Raw genomic sequence first — 18,540 nt, 5'->3', positions numbered from 1 at the left:
TTTTATAAATAACAAATTTGCCTTTTGTAACCTCTGTACACCTAATTAGAGTCAGCAGAAAAACACCAAAATCAAACTTGAGTGCATACATGGACATAGAGTAAAACACCTGAGTGGATGTTAAACATACAAAAAAAAAAAGATCAACCAATTTAATACTGAAGGATTTGCCAATTAAATCAACAAGATACTTTTTCATACACTTTGAATTGGTAAAAATTATTGCTCATCGTAGGGAAGGCACCAAATTATTGGTCACCGCAGTGCTGGTTTGCTGGGTGCATGAACAGAGTGGTGATGGGATTGCCCAACAGAATGGACTGTCATGAGCCAAGTGACCTAGCTACTGCTGCCACCCGCACTCCAACCTGCTAGTATTCTGACTATACATTTGGGGAATAGGGAATTGACCACGGGTGGGACTTCAGACCTAATGGACCTTCTATAAGCTGACTTTTGTCAGGACTCTATTACTAGATTTCCATTTACCCCACTTTCACATATTTGCTTTCAGAAGAAAACCACGCCTCTCACTCATCTGAATCTTATCAAAAGGCAGTGCTCAAAAGCACAAAAGCTTTTGGGATGTCAATACACAAGAAAAATTTGAATAGTGTCTGTTGTGCTAGTTTTTGAGTTATTGTATCTCAGCTTTAAATTCAGCTCTGTGTTATTGACTCTGGACCCCCTAATCGTTTCTCTTTTCTAGCTGGTTGGATGGTAAGATTTACCAATAAAAAGCACCAGAATGACATGTCCCTGCCAAGGTCCCTCCCGCTTTATACTTATTGTTGAATAAAGGCTGTGAGTATTGTTGGATTATAAGATTAAATATGAAAGTTCTGATTAGCATATTTGTATTACATATCTTTTAATAAATATTTCATTTTACGTGGAAATTAATTCAGAAAACTCCTAATTTTATTGCTAATTATATTGCCAGTCTCCAACATAGAAAGACTCTGCTTCTTGTGTTCTTTTCAAGATTAAGTTCATAATCATTGATTTTTGTCTCCATCCACTGTGATACTTACATATGCCTGCGATTAAACATTAGATGGGAAATAAACAAAAGGACCCCACAGATGGTAAAGGTGAAGAAAGTTACCTTAATTCTGTCATTCTATGTGAAAACTTCAAGTTTTTATTTGTATTAAATATTTTTGACTGCCGAGACATTTCAAAGTTGCTTGAAAAATCCTGAGGAAACAACCACATGGAAAATATTACAATTTGTGGAATTTAATATATAGTGGGATTTTTATGATTTCTGCCAAATGTACCTTCATGTTTATGGCATTTCCTAAATATACGTATATATATATGTGGGAAAAAAAACTTTTAAAATTAAAATGAATGAAAGGATTGTTTGATCATCCACGAGTAGATATAGATTGGTATATCTGACCGTATGGTCTAAGAATTGCAAAGAAAATCAATTTGGACAATGTCATTAACACACCTGCAGAAGTTATTTTTTAAAAACAGAACTGAATAGGAATTTGGCATAGGTAGTACACGTCCAGCTTCATTATTGTCTCAGACTAGTGTGTAGGTATAAGGTTATCCCACACTTAAAAACAAAAACAAACGAATATTAATGTAAGAAAAAAGCGTTAATGCATTACTTTTTCTCTTTTGTATTGTAATATTTTTTTTTACTTTTTAGTGACATGATTCAAAGTTTAATAAAAGATGTGAAAGTTTAATAATGAAAATATTCATTGTTTAATTTCCAACCATTATTGTCATAATTAATTTCATCGACAATTATTACTGAAAATATCTTTGTCCTGTAGAAAGGAAAACCAATACAAACCAGATGCTGTCAAGCAGATCCCGAATCATGGAGGCCCGATGTGTACAGAGTAGAACTGCACTCCATAGGGCTTTCGCAGCTGTGATCTTTCAGAAGCAGATTGCCAAGGCTTTCTTCTGAGGGACTTCTGGGTGGGTTCAAATCATCAACCTTTAAGTGAGTAGTGGAGCACTTAACAGTTTATGCCACCCAGGGACTCCTAGGATGTCATATAGAAGAGTGTTATAAATATTTCCAGGTGTCAAAAATGCTAGCTATGCCATTCTTCCATTCAGATGTTTAAACTATCTCTTATCAGGCAGAAGAAACTACAAAGGAAGGGTTTCTTCCTTCTCTGGGGTTCATTATTTCTTCATCCTAAGGTTCTGATTGCTGATATTCAAAGACTTTTTTGGAGATCTTTTCACCTTATCAAATGCTTTAAAATGCATTTAAAAAAAAAAACAAAAAAAAACCAAACCCTGTGCCGTCGAGTCGATTCCAACTCATCAGGTGCATAGCTTTTAAAATGGTTGCACATAACAAAATTTGGCTCTTTCTCTGCCATTTACTTTTTCTATGCAATAGAGAGAAGAATCAATATAAAAGGTTTAAATAGCATTCTGGTTTTCCTAGCCTAAGTGGGGTAGATACTAAAGTATGTGAATTGCTAAATTAAGGCCAAAAATAAGAGAGATTATTACAGGAGCTTTTAACATTATAACTCAGAGGCACTGAGCTACACTTCTTGGGCCCCACCTATCATTCCTAATCAAGGGAACTACTCCTTTTATTTTATGTCTTACTATCCAATTGCAAACACTGGTGGTGTAGTGGTGAAGAGCTATGGCTGTTAACCAAAAGTTTGGCAGTTCAAACCCACCAGGCGCTCCTTAGAAACCCTATGGGGCAGTTCTACTCTGTCATATCAGAATTGACTTGATGACAATGAGCTGGGATTTTTTTGTTTTTTACTATCCAATTCCAAAGAGTCATTCCATAAAGGGAAAACAATGGAAAAGCATATTCAAGGGCAGTGTGGAAAATATTTTTATTCTTTCTAACCAAGGCCTTCACAGTATTACATAATTTTAGGGAGGAAGCCACTTAAAACCACTCAGAACTTCTGAAAGAAAGAAAAATTCCAGGAAGAAATACTGTATGTTTCATGAGGCATACATATATTTGTATGAATGCACATCATTTATATAGAAAATGTTTCTGAAGATGCAGAGTGAAAACATCAAACTTCCTGATCTTTTCACATCAATAGGTTGCGGTTCCAGTGAGTTTCATGTTGTTTTCCGGTTATAAAAATATACATAACTCATCACAAACATAGATCTTGTTCACAATTTACCAGATGAGAATAATACCTTGAGTATAATCCACCTGATGACTGGAACTGTCTATTTCAAGAGGAATATTGAGGAGACATTTATTTAAAAACACGCAAGATCATTCTTCCTTAGGGAAGAATTAGCTAACACAAGAACAATAAACCAAGAGTAGCATATCCTCGGAAATAAAAAAAGGCTCAGCTCTTGCAAAATATGGAGGAGAATCTTTCCACAACTTGAATCGTAAGGGTTGAATTAAATATAACGCTCTCACTTATCATGCCTATTAATCTTTTGTCTTAAAGAGGCCTACTCTCTCTTTTTCTTCTTTCCTGTCTTATAAAACTTTTGATAACCTAACAAACAACATTTTATGACCAGAAAACCAACGATTGCCACACAAGCCAGGAGAAACCCAATCACATCCAAAGAGTGGTACTGGTACCAGGTGAGGCTGAGGGCGGCTGGGCGAAGGTGTTTGGCTCCTTTGTGGCGCATGACAAACTCGATCCAGAAGACGGCTTGATCCAGGGGCTTAACAGGCTGATCATGATGAATGGCTGATAACCTCATAGCATTCTCTTTATAGCTGAAGAAAAATCAAATAGACATCAACTCAGAGAAGAAACCAGAAAAGATCAATAAGTGAAATTTTCAAGCAGATGGCAAAAATATGTGCCACATAAGATTGGAAGAAAAATGTATTATTTTCTTCCGAGATGATGATAGACATTTTAGCACATGGGCTAGAATTTGTCCAATGCATAGGATTTCAGGATGTAAAGAAAGACAGGAGTCGGGGGAGGCCATGTATTTTTAGGATAGAGAATGGAAAGTGTTAAGCCTTAAAGACAAAAAAATTAAAAGAAAAAAAAACATCATCATCTGTGCAGAGTTTGAATTATCCAGTGAGGAATTGTTAATGAACCTACTGTACAAGGTTCAAAATAATATCAAACAGACACGATGACACCTAAGAACCACCACATTCTAGTATTTATCTTCCAATTCAATCCATTTTTAATTTTAAAACTCTTCCAAATATAATCAAAATAATCACACCCAGAAGAACCAAGACTTTTCATACATTTATGACAGCAATGGGCTTGGTTTGATATCCTCATTTTTCATGGTTTCAATTGCATCAATTTTCAGCCTTAGTTGTTTAACGAATCCCTGGTGGTTAAGTGCTATGGCTGCTAACCAAAAGGCCAGCAGTTCGAATCTACCAGGCGCTCCTTGGAAACTCTATGGAGCAGGTCTACTCTGTCCTATAGGGTCACTAGGAGTCAAAATTGACTCCATGGCAATGGGTTTGGTTTGTTTGGTTTTAGTCGTTTACCATTTCTGGTACTGGGATCTAAATGTTAGGATAGAAATTTTCGGAAGCGTTAAATGTAATAGAAATTTGAGATTGATTATCTTTTGCTGATTTACTTAAAACATTTTAGAATAGTTTAAAAGAACTAACGAGTCTCATGCTGAGACAAAGTTACACGGCCTTGCAGAGTCCTGTTGTTTTAACATTCATGGTCCCTATTTCAACTTCGGTCTCATCTCATAATTCTTCCATGTCCAACTTCAGTAATTCTTCTCATTCTCCTTACTGGCTTTTTCAAACCTTCATCCTTGTTCTCAAACCTCTCATTGTCCTCAAACCTCTGACAAATCATTTCCCCAACATCACCCTCCACACAAAAAAAGAAAAAAAAATCTTATTCTAACTACTCACGATGGGTCATAGATAACTGTCTTCAAAGCATTGAGCAAATCTGTACTTGTCATCGTGTCCATGTCCAGACTCACTGCTGCCCCCTTGACCTTCACGCGAACAATGTTTTCAGGTTGATCTGCAAACAAGGGAATGCCCACCATAGGGATCCCATGGTAGATAGCCTCATAGATGCCATTGGCTCCACCGTGAGTTATAAAAGCTTTGGTCTTTGGATGACCTAGGAAGGGGTAAAATTCAACAAAATTATTCATTATATATTCTTAGAAATAAAATGAGAAATGGGAAATATAGGGAACTCAATGGGCAGTGTTTTCTAGAAAACAGATTATCATGTCCATGAAACTATATATAAATTATTTTTAGATCTCTGAGTAGGAAGCAACTAGGCCTACTGCAGTAGTAAACGAGGGCTTCGTGAAAGAAATGGTGTGTGCCTGGACAGATGAAAGATTGTCAGGTGGACAAGTTGAAGGAGAAACTCCTGGGTAAAAGTAACAAATGAACTAAAAAAGGGACACATTAGACCATATTAGAGAAACAGTGAGAAAAATGATGGAGACTGACATGTGGTGTGTTTAAGGGAGGAGGAAGTTCGATGATGGTGGAGGTGGACTCAGAGGAAGGGATGGTGATCCTTTATCATGAAACGTTTCATCACTTCATGGAAAAGATTGTGGATATTTTCGTATACAAAATGGGGGTGGGGCTCACTGGTTCTAAAGGAGGTGCTGTTATTGCTCAGCAGCATTTGCAGTACTGCTTCAGCAATGGAAAGAATAGGTATGAGGTGAGAGTATTAGGATGATGATCCAGGAGGCTTTTAAAAAAGTCCATTTGAGAGGTGATTACACCTGAAATATAGATGCCTTACTTCTGCGAAAAGGATTATGACTGTATATTATAAAATGCCAATTATTATATTTCATCTTTTTTCCCTCTGGAACTAGAAAATAAATATACAGAACTTATGCTTTAGTTTTTAAATTCTTCTATAATAAATGCTCAAGAATTGATTTTCTGTTTAACTATTATCCCTCTGATTAGCTGCTATCCATATTTTCATTATTTGTTCTCTAGTCTTACCAAGAAGGTCATTCTGGGGAATCCACTTATAGAGCCGAGTATTGGGTCCTAAGGTATCTGGCTTTTTGCCATCAAATCGCCACAGCACCTTATGAAGATGAAGAAAATACTTTATTCCATGAATACAACTGAAAAGTGATAGCAAGTTAGAATTTGGTAATCATTAAAAGATCATCTAGTCAAACCCCTTCCTATGACAGAGGAACTGAGAACAAGAAAGAGATGCTAGAAATCAGAACTACAAAAACATTGAAGTAAATACGAATACTCAGGTTGAAGGAACTTATTTTTATATAAAAAATAAGGTAATTATATGAAATTATGATGTTTCTCCCATGGTACCTAAAAACATTGAGATTAAAAAAAATAGCAGTGATAAATTCAAGCATTTGGGGAATTGTTAGGCAGTCACATATCTAGGGTAAAAAACAGTGTGAATTCCCAATGATATACATATTTATGTTCTCATATCTATGTGTTACCCTGGCTCTCATTTCCTAAATTTCATTTTAAACTGTTTCTTTCTTATCATTTTTTGAATGATATGGAAGGGAGTTAACTTCTGTTCACTTATTCCAGACTTTCAGAAGTAGATTGCTGGGTCTTTCTTCCTAGTCTGTCTTAGTCTGGAAGCTCAGCTGAAACCTGTCTGCCATGGGTGACCCTGCTGGTGTCTGAATAACGGTGGCATAGCTTCCAGCATCACAGCAACATGCAAGCCCCCACAGGAGGACATGCTGACAGACACGTGGGACGCTATCATAGTAGTTACAGGAAATTTCCATAACCAGACCCTTTACAGAGTTGAACAGACTAGCAAAGTAGTTGGTCACCCTTACGGCACGTTATCTAACCTTTTGTGGAATCTGAGCAAGGGCCGATGCAATCACATGGGCCCTTTCTTCTGTGAGGTTACTGACCATTGACCCAAGAGTAAACACCACCACACCGTGTTTTCCAGAGCTCTGGACAAACTCTTCTATTTCCTGTGAAGACAGCATTTGCTTCATCATGAAACAGCAACAAAATATTGAACAGTATTTAAAGATTTGGCCACAACTTAAGAGAGAAAATCAAGAACTGACAACCAAAACCAAACCCACTGCTGTAGAATCAATTCTGACTCGTGAACAAATCTCCACAGGTCTCTATTTCCACGGTAACATTTAAGGACGCAGATCTCCAGGCCATTCTTCCGTGGTGCTATTGAGTAGATTGGAACCATGAATCTTTTGATTAGTACACAAGGTTGAGCCATTTGTGCCACCCAGGGATTTTCGTTGACAGAGACAAAGTATTGGAATAGTGGCTGTTTTTTTAAGAGCACTAATCAGTCAGTTCCTTTGGAAGGAGATGCATGATATGAGATCTATGGCCTTCAGTATGTACAATTGTGTAAATGTGTGTGGGAGGATGGGGGTGTGATATAAGCAAGAAACAAAATTAAGCAGTTACACAGTAGTGAGAAGGACACTCACTCTTCATTTAGAGTTATTAATTACTAGTATATATTCTAGGAAGGAGACCCAATAGCAGCATCTTAACTCAGCTTTAATGCCATATAGTTCTATTTCTACTGGAGTAGAAGATCAGTACAAATAATTGCTGTGCTTGGCTGCCAGCTAAAGTTTGGAAGTTCAAGTCCAACTAGAGGTGCCCCAAAAGAAAGTCAAGGTGATCTATTTTTGAAAAATCGGCTAATGAAAACTGTACTCTGATACACATAAGGTCACCATGAGTTGGAATCAACTCAACAGCACCTATTTGGTTATAGTTCTACCCAAATCATATGTGTTTATTCTGGCAGGTTTTCTGGAGATATCTGTCAGTTGGGAATATTTTACTTCATGACTATGAACCCTAATGAAAAATAAGTTCTGGTACGGGGTGATTTGATATTTCTCTCATTTACATAATCCTTTATGTCACACCTTAAACTTTCTCATAGTTTCCCAAATATTCCTCTAATATTTAATGTCCAAATGTTAAGATTCTCTAACGTTCAAAAAAACTTTGAGTTTAGAATTTCTGTGAAATAGTCATAAAATTTCCATTTTTAATCCATAAATACACATCTGTAATTACATATGAGAATGTCCCTATTTCTTGGCTTCTTTCTTGACCTGAAGTCATATTATGAAACTGATGTACCTGTGGAATGTGCTGTGCACAACTCTGGGTGAAAGAGATCTTCATTTCTCGTCCCCCACCCCCCGCCCCGCTTCCTAGGGAAAGCACTCTTTCCCCAATGGGAGAGGTCCACCTGGCCTTTCTCCGGGAGGGATCTGGTCACCCTCTTGAGAAGTTCACTTGAAACTACATAGAGTTTCTGGTAAAGACATGTTCATCTGGAATTGTTTGAGAATTATTCTGACTTGTGTTCCTTTTGCTGTGCAAGAAGGATTCTGATAGTATTATAGTAATACAACCTTTCTTTAAAGATTAATCACTTACTTGGACTGGTTCATTCCAAATTCTGTGACATCTTAATAAAAATGACACAAACACATTGTAAAAAATTTTGGATAAGTATGAAAAATGTAAAGGAGAAAGTAAGTTTCACCCATAAATTCCATCCTGGAAGTGTTTAAACTCTGTAACCATTCATTCTAGTGTTTATGTTATCCATACGCAGAAATGTATATTACAAAAAAACAACTGTTGCCATAAAGTTAATTCCACTCATAGCAACCATATAGGACAGAGTAGAACTGCCCCGTAGAGTTTCCAGAGAGCACCTAATGGATTCAAACTGCCAATCTTTTGGTTAGCAGCCATAGCTCTTAACCACTATGCCACTAGGGTTTCTGATGTATATATATGACGTATATTTAGAAAACTGTAATCCACTGTACATCCCTTTTTTCTACAATAAATTTGGCATTGTAATTTATCTAACAATTTGCCTCTTGGTTTCCAACTAATCTTATATAATGATTGATTTTGTGTAATCAAGCATTTTTTGATGAAATGATTGCAGTAGTGTGGATACATATAAGTTATTTAACCTCTCATAAATGTTAGAATTTAAATTACTGTCAATGTTCACTTTTATAAATAACACTGCCATAAGATTGATTCTGCAACACTTTTTTTTTTTTTTGTCTGCATAGGTTCATATACGCATATAATGAGGTCAAAGGCTATAATTATTTTTAAGTCTTTTGAAGCATTTTGCCAAATGCTTTTTTTTTTAAAAAAAAAAGTCAAGTAATCTGAGTCTAAGAAATAATGGAAAAGCAAGTAATGTGGGGGGAACAATCACTTTTTATAATAATGCATAACAGTCTTCACATCATTGACTTGGATTCAAATCTTGCTTATGCAATGTAAATAACTACTGTAAATATATTATTTATTTTACACTATTATTCATCCTCTCTTCCCTCCCCTCTTTCCTCCTCCTACTAAGACTGTCATTTTCTTTTAATGTGAATGGGAAAATCTTTCACGAATAAGGTTAGATTGCAGAAAGGGTCATTAATCTCACCACAGCATTTACACCCTTTGAAAGACATACATATATAATTTTACACTCAAAGTAACTATTGAGTTTTAATCCTTGAAGAGGATTTCAGTTTTATGTTGCTGCCAATAAGAAGAGAGACAAAACAGATCTTTTAATAGATTATATACTAGTGCCATAAACAATGCTTGCTTTTTATTTATGTCTTAAAGTTGTAGTAGTAATTTAAAATAGATTCTTGCTGTCCTTCATAACGGATATTATCCTATATGCTGACAGATTTATTTTGTAAGTTCGAACTAATAGAAATTTTCAGATATAAGTGGTAGACATTCTTCAGTCTTGATTACGTGTACAGAATTTTTTTGTACTCATTATATGCACAGGATACATTTTCTGTGTTCGTTCTATCGTGCAGCTATGCTATACATAAGCACATACTCTGGGAGCTGTGGTGGTGCAGTGGTTAAATGTATGGTTGCTAAATAAAAGATCAGCAGTTGGAATCCACCAGCCCATCCTGGGAAATCCTGCAGAGTGAGTTTGGTTTGTTTGTTTGTTTGTTTTTAAACTCAAAGGGAGTTTTACTAAGGATTCCTGTAGGCTTGGTATATGGTAGAAAACACTTCCTCTGATAGGCTAAACCATCCCTTTTATTCTCAAAGATGTAAAACTGTGAGGCTTCAAATGATGAATGGTTTCAATGCTGTAAACTAAGGCTGCAAGCAAGCACACTGGGCTTTGGATGCAAAAATTGTTGGGAACACCCATTTTTATTCACCAGTTTATAACGGTTAGGAATGGTCTTCCCCTTAGCTATAAAACAGATGAAGAGCCTAAATCCTTACAACAAAATTTAAGCATTTTAACCTGCTCATCTCTTTGCTAAAACGTGTGCATTCACTTTTAAAAACTTCTCAGGATATCTGTTCTTTAGGACTTTGCTAGAGAATATAATTTTGATCTACTGGAAAACCAATTCCTACTACATGAGAAGTATATTTAAAGTGTCTGACACATATGAAATGATTAATAGCATTAGTAATAGTAACAAAAATAGCAACAATTACAGTAGCTAATATCACTTTTGGAAACCCTGGTGGCGTAGTGGTTAAGTGCTACGGCTGCTAACCAAAGGCTCAGCAGTGCAAATCTGCCAGGTGCTGCTTTGAAACTCTGTGGGGCAGTTCTACTTTATCCTATAGGGTTGCTATGAGTCGGAATCGACTCGACAGCACTGGGTTGTTTGGGGTTTAATATCACTTTTGGATTACTTTGTGCCAGAGGCATTTGGAGTGTTTTATATATATTAACAAATATTTTCTTACAACAATCATATGAGGTTGGTAGTATTATAGCAATAGTGTTCTCTCTATGGCCATTCTAGTTTCCCATCAACTGGTGCCTGATCTCCTGACACAATTTCCTAGAAGGTCTACCATTCTCGTCTTGCTCCTTCACAATCCAATCCAGTTACTGCATCTTGAGGGCTCTTTTGTGAAAGAAACCTGCTCATATCTCTCCCTTGCTTAATTCTTTCCACTGGCTCCCCAATCCCCTTAATGGATGTTTCAAACTCCTTCTGGATCCAACTAAGTTCTTTCACATCATCTGCCTCTTTACATCTCCTCTTCCTGGTAGCTAGGAGATCTTCGGGAGTGCCGTTACTACTATAACTGCTTTCATTTTGTCTTCCTTTTTCCCCTACCTTCTCTACCTATTCCTGCACGCCCTTTACCTTAATTATCAATGACTCTGTGTTACTTTCTATGATCCCTGCTGGGTGTTCCCTTAGCACTGTGGTCTTTCCTTAATCTAATACTTTTCACACTGTATGTTTACTACTTGCTTCTGTTCTATTCTTCGAACTGGAATATACAATGTGTGTGCATGAAGTGGGGTATGGGAGGGTGCAGGGACCATGTCTGTTTAGTGTGTCTGTATATCCAACCAGCACTAGTTTACCTGGAATATGGTAGTCACTCTAAAAATAATCTCCGAATGAATGAGAGATATTTTCTTATGTGCTGAATAATGAAGGCTTTAATTTATTAGACTATTGTCAAAGTCTCACAGGTATACCACTTATTTCTGTCATTGCAATGATATTAAGATACTTCTGGTGGCATGGAAATATGTGAATTTCTATTTTGCAGGTCACTTTAGCACACTTCCCACATCCTTCTTACTTAGTCAAACATTCTGAATGAAGAAAGTAGAATGATTTCATTTGAAAATACTAAACCAACTGAAATAAGTTTACCTTAGGCAAGGGATTGGCAGGTTTGCAGTGGAACCCACCAACAAAGTGAAAATGTGGCAAGAAAGGGCGCGGAAATTCAAAATCCCAATAGTTTCGAACGAGCCATATATCAGCTTTCCCCATTGTCTCACGTAATGTCGTTGGTCTTCCTGCAAAGAAAAGAGAAAACAAAAAGTAGGGGAAACTGGAAAAAATTGACATCTGAATGTCCAAGTAACCTTCTGAGGGAAGCTTGCAATAGTTGGCTAAAGATGTTTAAAAGTGTGAGAGGAGCCTTACATCTCTAATGTCACATCAGTACTTCCACCATCATAAACAGTTATTAAATCTAAGCCACTGTAGAATTAAATATGCATTTACTTTATCTAAAGTTGCAAAAATAACAGATCCACAAATGGAAACAACTGGAATTTGAGCTCCCCGATCAATTAAGCCTGCCACAGCCATGGAAACACCTTTCCCAGAAGTACTCAGTCTAGTTTCTACCATTTAGCAAGCCAATTTTTGACATTCAGTTTCCCAACTAAAATTTGAGGTTTTTGTGAGTATGGCTCAATTCCTTGTACCAACTACAGTATTCAGTTCAAGTGAGGAGCTGAATAATATTTCATTATTAAATAAAACTATATGGAACTAAATGCTGTAAATTTTCAAAAAATTATGGGGATAAACGTGCTCACTGTGAATTTTTTTAAACAGAGAGACAGTTTACAAAAAATTCAGACTAATAACTTATATGTCAACCCCTCCACAGCATTGTATACTTGTAAGACAGGTGATTTGTAAGCACTTGGTGAAGAAATGTGAAATCATTAGAAACCTCAGGGTCCACTAGGCACAAGTTATGTAGAATTGTATTATGTGATTATGGCTGTTTGACTAGCAGATTAATAAATATTGTAGATACAAAGTATAATTTTTGAATCTGGCATAAAGCCAGTATATCTTTCAACTGTAAAGGAATCCTGAGAAAGTACTGTGGAAAAATATTCTATTTAATAAATAATAAAACTGCTACACAAGTATTTTTCCCAATGCTACCAACATAGTTATGCTAGGAATATGTATCACTCTTCAATCCGCATGTCTATGTTCATCCAGACGTTCATGGAAATACGAAATGACTTTTTTTAAAGGTAAAAACTACAATAAAATGGAAATGTAATTGATTAAAGAAATTCCAATTGTCTTAATTTTGGGGTTTCTGATTCTTGGGAGTCCCCCGTCCTAGTGATTAGCTACCAGGTTCTTCTAACTGATTCTGTAATAGAAGCCTCTCTATAACATTCGTGAGATAGATTATTTCATATTTTCATTTCACTTTTTACTTACAAAAAAAAATTTCCTCTGCATTTTTTTACACAAACTCACCTTCAAAGGCACAAGAAAAGCTAGGACTTCCTTCTACCAACTAAAAACATAACTTACCTAGTACTTCACTGTAAAACTGATTCCACTTCTTCTCATTATATGCCTGGAACCAAAAATCGAAATAAAGCACATATATCATATTTTTTACCCTCTCCATGAATGTCATTCGATCAGGTAATTCTGACATTACAATAGGTACGTAAGAAGGAGGGGTCGAAAGTCCTCCGCTGTACTTTTCAGCTGTATAGCCCATAGTGAACCGGACACTATACACAAGAGGTATTTTAAGTAGCTCCGCCAACAGCTCACCACAAGGGAAAACAACATCTGCAAGAACGACATCAAATCTTGATTCTTGTAGTTTCATCATCAGTTTCTTGTTAAAAACTACATCTTTACAAAGCCTTTCAAGGCAGCCAGAAGATTCCCAAAGGATTTCTTGTAATACTGAAAAATATGTCCAAAATGTATCTTTCGGCATCTCGTATGTCCATTTCCTGACCAACTTCATGAGAAGAAACTCAAACTCATCTTTAGTAAAAGATGCAGGATAAACCTCAAATTTAATAGCAGATGGTTTGTTGGGATCAATAAGAACGGAAGCTGAAGATGTTAGAACAGTCACCTCATGACCCCTTTGAATAAGTTCATCCAGTATTGCCTTCATATTTATCCAAAGGCTATAATCTGGTGGCCACACCAGCACGTTTCCACAAGTTCCACAGCTAAAGCAACAACTCAGTTGTATCAGCAGAAGAACTGAAATCCATTTCGTAGACATCTTGGTTAAAGGATATCTTTCTTTCAAAAATCTGTTCCCTTAATGCACTGCTCATACTTATATCCTGGGGGAAATCTCTCAAGAAGTTAAAATATAACTTGTACTCAACAAAGTAAACACATTATGTGAATAGTCAGAGCATGTGGATGCCAAGTAGAAAAAGCTAAGGGTAGATGACCTTGTGGTTGCCTGAGTGTACTTAATGTCCCTTTTACCATCAGTGTTGTTACACAGATAAGAATCGATGACCTGATATTTCAGAGTCACCCGTGTTATATAATAGATTTTAGAATAGTGTTAAGAACACTGGAGAGTGTGAGGCCACTTGTGATTGCAATCTCTTTGACACAAGAACTAAAGACAAAGTACGTACACATTTGCATCAACTTTTTTTGGATATCATGATTCAAGGCTTTTTGTGTCTGGTAAAATCTTTATTGACACATAATTCACAAAACAAACATTTCTTCAATTTAATGTGTACCATTCTATGGTTGTCAGTGCATGCACAGAGTTGTACAACCATCACCATGATTAATGTTAGAATATTTTATTTTAATCACTCTAGAAAGAAATCCTGTGACCCTTACCCATCATCCCTCACTCTTACATCCTCTCTCTCCACATGTGTTCATTCATGAAGGTTCCATTTTCTCCACATTCTTTTTTTTTTTCTAACTCTTTTTAAGATTTTTTTTTTTCCACTTCACCACCAGGGCTTCCAGAGAAAATATAGACACAGCAAAACATACACACATTCACAGCTTATACATGTACAGTTCGATGATCTTGGTTACATTTTTACATTGTGTCATCACTCTTGCTATCTCTACCCAAATTAATTCACCACCATTAACTTAGATTTTTCACTTTCTTGACAACACTTTTCATTATTTGTCTTCATTATAGTCAACTAGGTGAGTGTGAAGTTGTATTTCCTAATGATTTTACTTACACATCTTTGATGGCGAATGGTATTGATTCTATTTCATGTGCTCTTTGTCCACTTGTAGGCTTTCTTTGGAGAAATGTCTAAACAGATTATTTGTCCATTTTTTCTTTGGGCTATTTGTCTTTATTATCGAGTTGTAAGAACTCGTTATATATTCTTGTCACAAGTCCCTTATCAGATATATGATTTGCCAATATTTTCCCCCATTTTGAAGGGGTGTGTTTTCAGTTTCTTGATTTTACTCTTTGAAGGAACATGTTTAATTTTGATATATGGGTTGAGATAGGCAGTCCAGCTTCATTATTTTGCAAGTGGATATTCAGTTTTTCTAATCCCCTTTGTTAAATAGACTGTTTTTCCACTATTGAATTATTTTGATACTCTTGTTGAAGAAACAATTGACCATAAAAGTGTGGCTGTGTTTCTGCATTCTCTGTTCTAGTTCATAATCTGCACATCTGTCTGTATGCCTGTACCTTGATTAATAACTGTAGATTTGTAGGTTTTAAAATTAGAAAATGTAACACTTTCAACTTTGTTTTTTCTGTTCAAGGTTATTCTGGCCATTTTGGATCCCTTCAATTTCTATATGTTTATACAAGTTTACATACATTTCATTTTTTTCAAAGAAAAGATTATCACAGTATTATTTAAAATATTTCTGAAACTCTTTTTTACAAAGCAATGTGACCTAGACAACATTCAGCGTTATTGCCTGTAACCAACCTGTCTGTTTTCTTTAAGGATTAGATACTTTGTCCCTTTCATTAGAGGTAAGTGTGTTCTCTGATTGACACCCCTTTAGTTACTGTAGGGAGCATCTTGCCAAACACCTCATAGATACTCATGTTCAAGTATTTCTGCAGCACAAGTTTCTACATGTGTAATTACTGGGTCAAACCGATTTCATTTGGATTGATTATTCCATGTTATACTCCTTCAAACACAGTTTTATCAGATTCTTGTTTCACAAATCTGTGCCAAATTAGTTTATTGTCTTAATTTTCATTTCCCTAGTTATTAGGGTTGGAAAACCAAAAGGGAAGAACACACTGGGCATTTCTCAAGCTGGAAGAACTAAAGAAAAAATTCAAGCCTCGAGTTGTAATATTGGAGGATTTTATAGGGAAAATATTACATGACTCAGGAAGCACCAACAGAAGATGAAAGGAATACGTAGAGTCACTACACCAAAAAGAATTGGTCAACATTAAAACTTTTCAGGAGGCACCACATGAGCAGGAATCAATGGTACTGAAGGAAGAATTCCAAGCTGCACTGAAGGCACTGGAGAAAAACAAGGCTCCAGGAATGGATGAAATGCCATTTGAGATGTTTCGACAAATGGAAGCAGTGTTGAAAGTACTCACTCAGTCTACGCCAAGAAAAGTGGAAGATAGCTACATAGTCAACTAACTAGAAGAAATCTGTATTTATGCCTGTTCCCAAGAAAAGTGATCCCACCATATGTGGATATTATTGAACAGTATCATTAATATCACATGCAAGTAAAATTTTGCTGAAGATCATTCAAAAGTGGCTACAGCAGCATATCAAAAGGAAACTTCGAGAAATTCAGGCCAGATACAGAGGAGAACGTGGAACTAGGGATGTCATCACTGATATCAGATAGATTCTGGCTGAAAGCAGAGAATACCAGAAAAATGTTTACCTGCATTTTATTGACTATTCAAAGGCATTCGACTCTGTGGATCATAACAAATTATGACTAACATTGTGAAGAATGAGAATTCCAGAACACTTAATTGTGCTCATTAGGAACCTGTACATAGACCAAGAGGCAGTTTTTCGAGCAGAACAAGAAGATACTGCATGGTTGAAAGTCAGGAAAAGTGTGGATTAGGATTGTGTCCTTTCACCATACCTATTCAACCTGTATGTTTAGCAAATAATCCCAAAAGCTGGACTATTTGAAGAAGGTCAGGGCATCAGCATTGGAGGAAGAGTCATTAACAAACTGCGTTATACAGACGACACAACCTTCCTTGCTGAAAGTGAAGAGGACTTGAAGCACTTACTCATGAAGATCAAAGACCACAGCCTGCAGTATAGATTGCCCCTCAACATAAAGAAAACAAAAATCCTCACAACTGGACCAATAAGCTAATCATTGCCAACCCTGAAAATAAATAAACCTTACTTTAATTTTGTAGATTGGGATTAAGATTCAGGTGAAGGTCTATTCAAAGACACAGAGCAAGTGACTGGCAACAGTGGAATAGGCCTCAGTTTGCCCAACTCTACTCATTTGGCTATAGAGAAAATCCACTGTGGGCCAGACCCGAAGTCAAAAAATGTCCATAATTTATCTTATTCAAATAAGACAGTTTAGAGTTTGTAAGAAAATTTTTCTTTAAGGAAACATCTTGTAAAAATCTCAAGTTCCTCATGCTAGAAAAATGTCATCAGAGAGGGATGGAGTGAGAAACAAAATGAAAATAATGCAGTTGCTTATAAATACAGACTAGTTACACCACGTAAGTGGATGTAACCAATTCAGGAATAAGCAGGGTATTAGTCCTAAATTAGCATTTCTCCTTGTAACCAGTGTGTGATGACCACTGTAGAAGTCTATGAGAACAGGGCTATGGGGTGGGGATGGGATGAAGGACTTAAGATAACCAGTGTACTGGGTACACTGAGACATGATTTAACAATTATATTCACCTGAAAATATAAAGATTAGTGCCTAAAAGCCTTTAAAACTACACAGGAAAGAAACAAGCAATTTTATATGGTTATAAATTTTAGTTTATATAACAACTTGAGTTCCCCATCCAAGTTGTGGTGAAACCAATGAACCACAGGCTGAAATTTAAAATGTCTAAAATTGACTTTAAAGAAGGCTAATGAAACAGAAGATAAAAATGATAAACAATGCCCCTCTTAGGAAGAATTAGCTGAGTCATCTGACTTTAAAACTGATTTTTTTTTTAAAGTGAAAAGGCTATTTCTTCCATTTGTCCCACTCCAATGATGTCCAGCTCTATCTGGCCCACTTTGGAGTCCAGCTACTAAAATACATGTAGTAAGACATTCTACATTCTGGAAAGTGCCTTAGGGTGTTATGCGCTTTTGAATGCACTGCACGTGTGTTTGCGTGTGCCTGTGTGTGTGTGTCTGTGCGTGTGTATGTGCTTATGTAGGGGTGGAGGGAGGATAGAATCAGAAAAGTGAGAACTTATGACAGCGACCTTCTTTCCTTATGTGGCTTACACTTTCTTAAGAAGACTCCCAATCCTAAAGGCTTCTTTTGAAATGAGACAAAGTGAAAGCAATCACTGAAATTCTGACAGATTGTGTATGGTATAAAGAATAACACTGAATTTCCTGAGGTAAAATTGTAATAAAGCAAAAGACATTTAAATTACAAACATTTTTTTCAACACAGACAAGATTATAAGAAGTATAAGACTCTGTGGATGCAAGACAGAAACTTCCAGAAAACGGATTAAAAACAAACAAACAAATTTTACCTCACAGCTTAATTCCCTTCTTCAGTTTTTTTTTTTAGTCATCAGTGTTACAGCTGAAAGGAACCCAGGAACCAGCATTAATACCAGAAGGGCAGGACAATGGGCATTCAGACAGGCTTACCTCTGTGGCTGGAAAAGACAAGTTAAGGAGTAGATCTGAACTTTGTAGTTAATGACTTTACAGTTAGGTATAAAAAGTTCGGGATCTTACAGTTAAGATATAAAAAGTTTGAAACGCACACTCACATACACAG

The 18,540-nt window shown here is 36.3% G+C and overlaps 1 protein-coding gene across 4 annotated transcripts; it reads right to left on the bottom strand.

Moving 5' to 3' along the window:
• Positions 1-3,203: 3,203 nt before the first annotated feature.
• Positions 3,204-14,905, bottom strand: LOC100665534 (UDP-glucuronosyltransferase 2B31-like). 4 transcript variants are annotated; one of them, XM_023555117.2, is made up of 6 exons: positions 13,110-14,905; positions 11,686-11,830; positions 6,811-6,942; positions 5,957-6,044; positions 4,871-5,090; positions 3,204-3,727 (listed from the first exon to the last, which is right to left on the bottom strand). In XM_023555117.2, the coding sequence occupies exons 1-6, from the start codon at positions 13,835-13,837 to the stop codon at positions 3,448-3,450; spliced, it is 1,593 nt and encodes a 530-aa protein (XP_023410885.2). In that variant the 5' UTR covers positions 13,838-14,905; the 3' UTR covers positions 3,204-3,447. The 4 variants fall into 4 exon arrangements, with proteins under 4 accessions (XP_023410885.2, XP_064141814.1, XP_064141815.1 ...); XM_064285744.1 differs by having other exon boundaries at positions 11,686-11,834; positions 13,114-14,905; XM_064285745.1 differs by having other exon boundaries at positions 6,877-6,942; positions 11,686-11,834; positions 13,114-14,905.
• Between the last annotated feature and the right edge of the window lie 3,635 nt (positions 14,906-18,540).

The sequence above is a fragment of the Loxodonta africana genome, chromosome 5 (assembly GCF_030014295.1).
Source record: "Loxodonta africana isolate mLoxAfr1 chromosome 5, mLoxAfr1.hap2, whole genome shotgun sequence".
NCBI lineage: Eukaryota > Metazoa > Chordata > Mammalia > Proboscidea > Elephantidae > Loxodonta > Loxodonta africana.
Note: the sequence above shows the minus strand (reverse complement) of the source record. Positions and strands in the feature narration are given on the sequence as shown.

Excerpts from the sequence above, each read along its gene's own strand:
- LOC100665534 (XM_023555117.2), bottom strand. The coding sequence starts at position 13,837 with ATGTCTACGAAATGGATTTCAGTTCTTCTGCTGATACAACTGAGTTGT. Across the intron at positions 11,831-13,109 it reads TACAGTGAAGTACTAGGTAA|ACCAACGACATTACGTGAGA; the intron begins GTTATGTTTTTA and ends CTTTGCAGGAAG. Across the intron at positions 3,728-4,870 it reads ACAGTTATCTATGACCCATC|CTATAAAGAGAATGCTATGA; the intron begins GTGAGTAGTTAG and ends ATTTTTCTTCAG.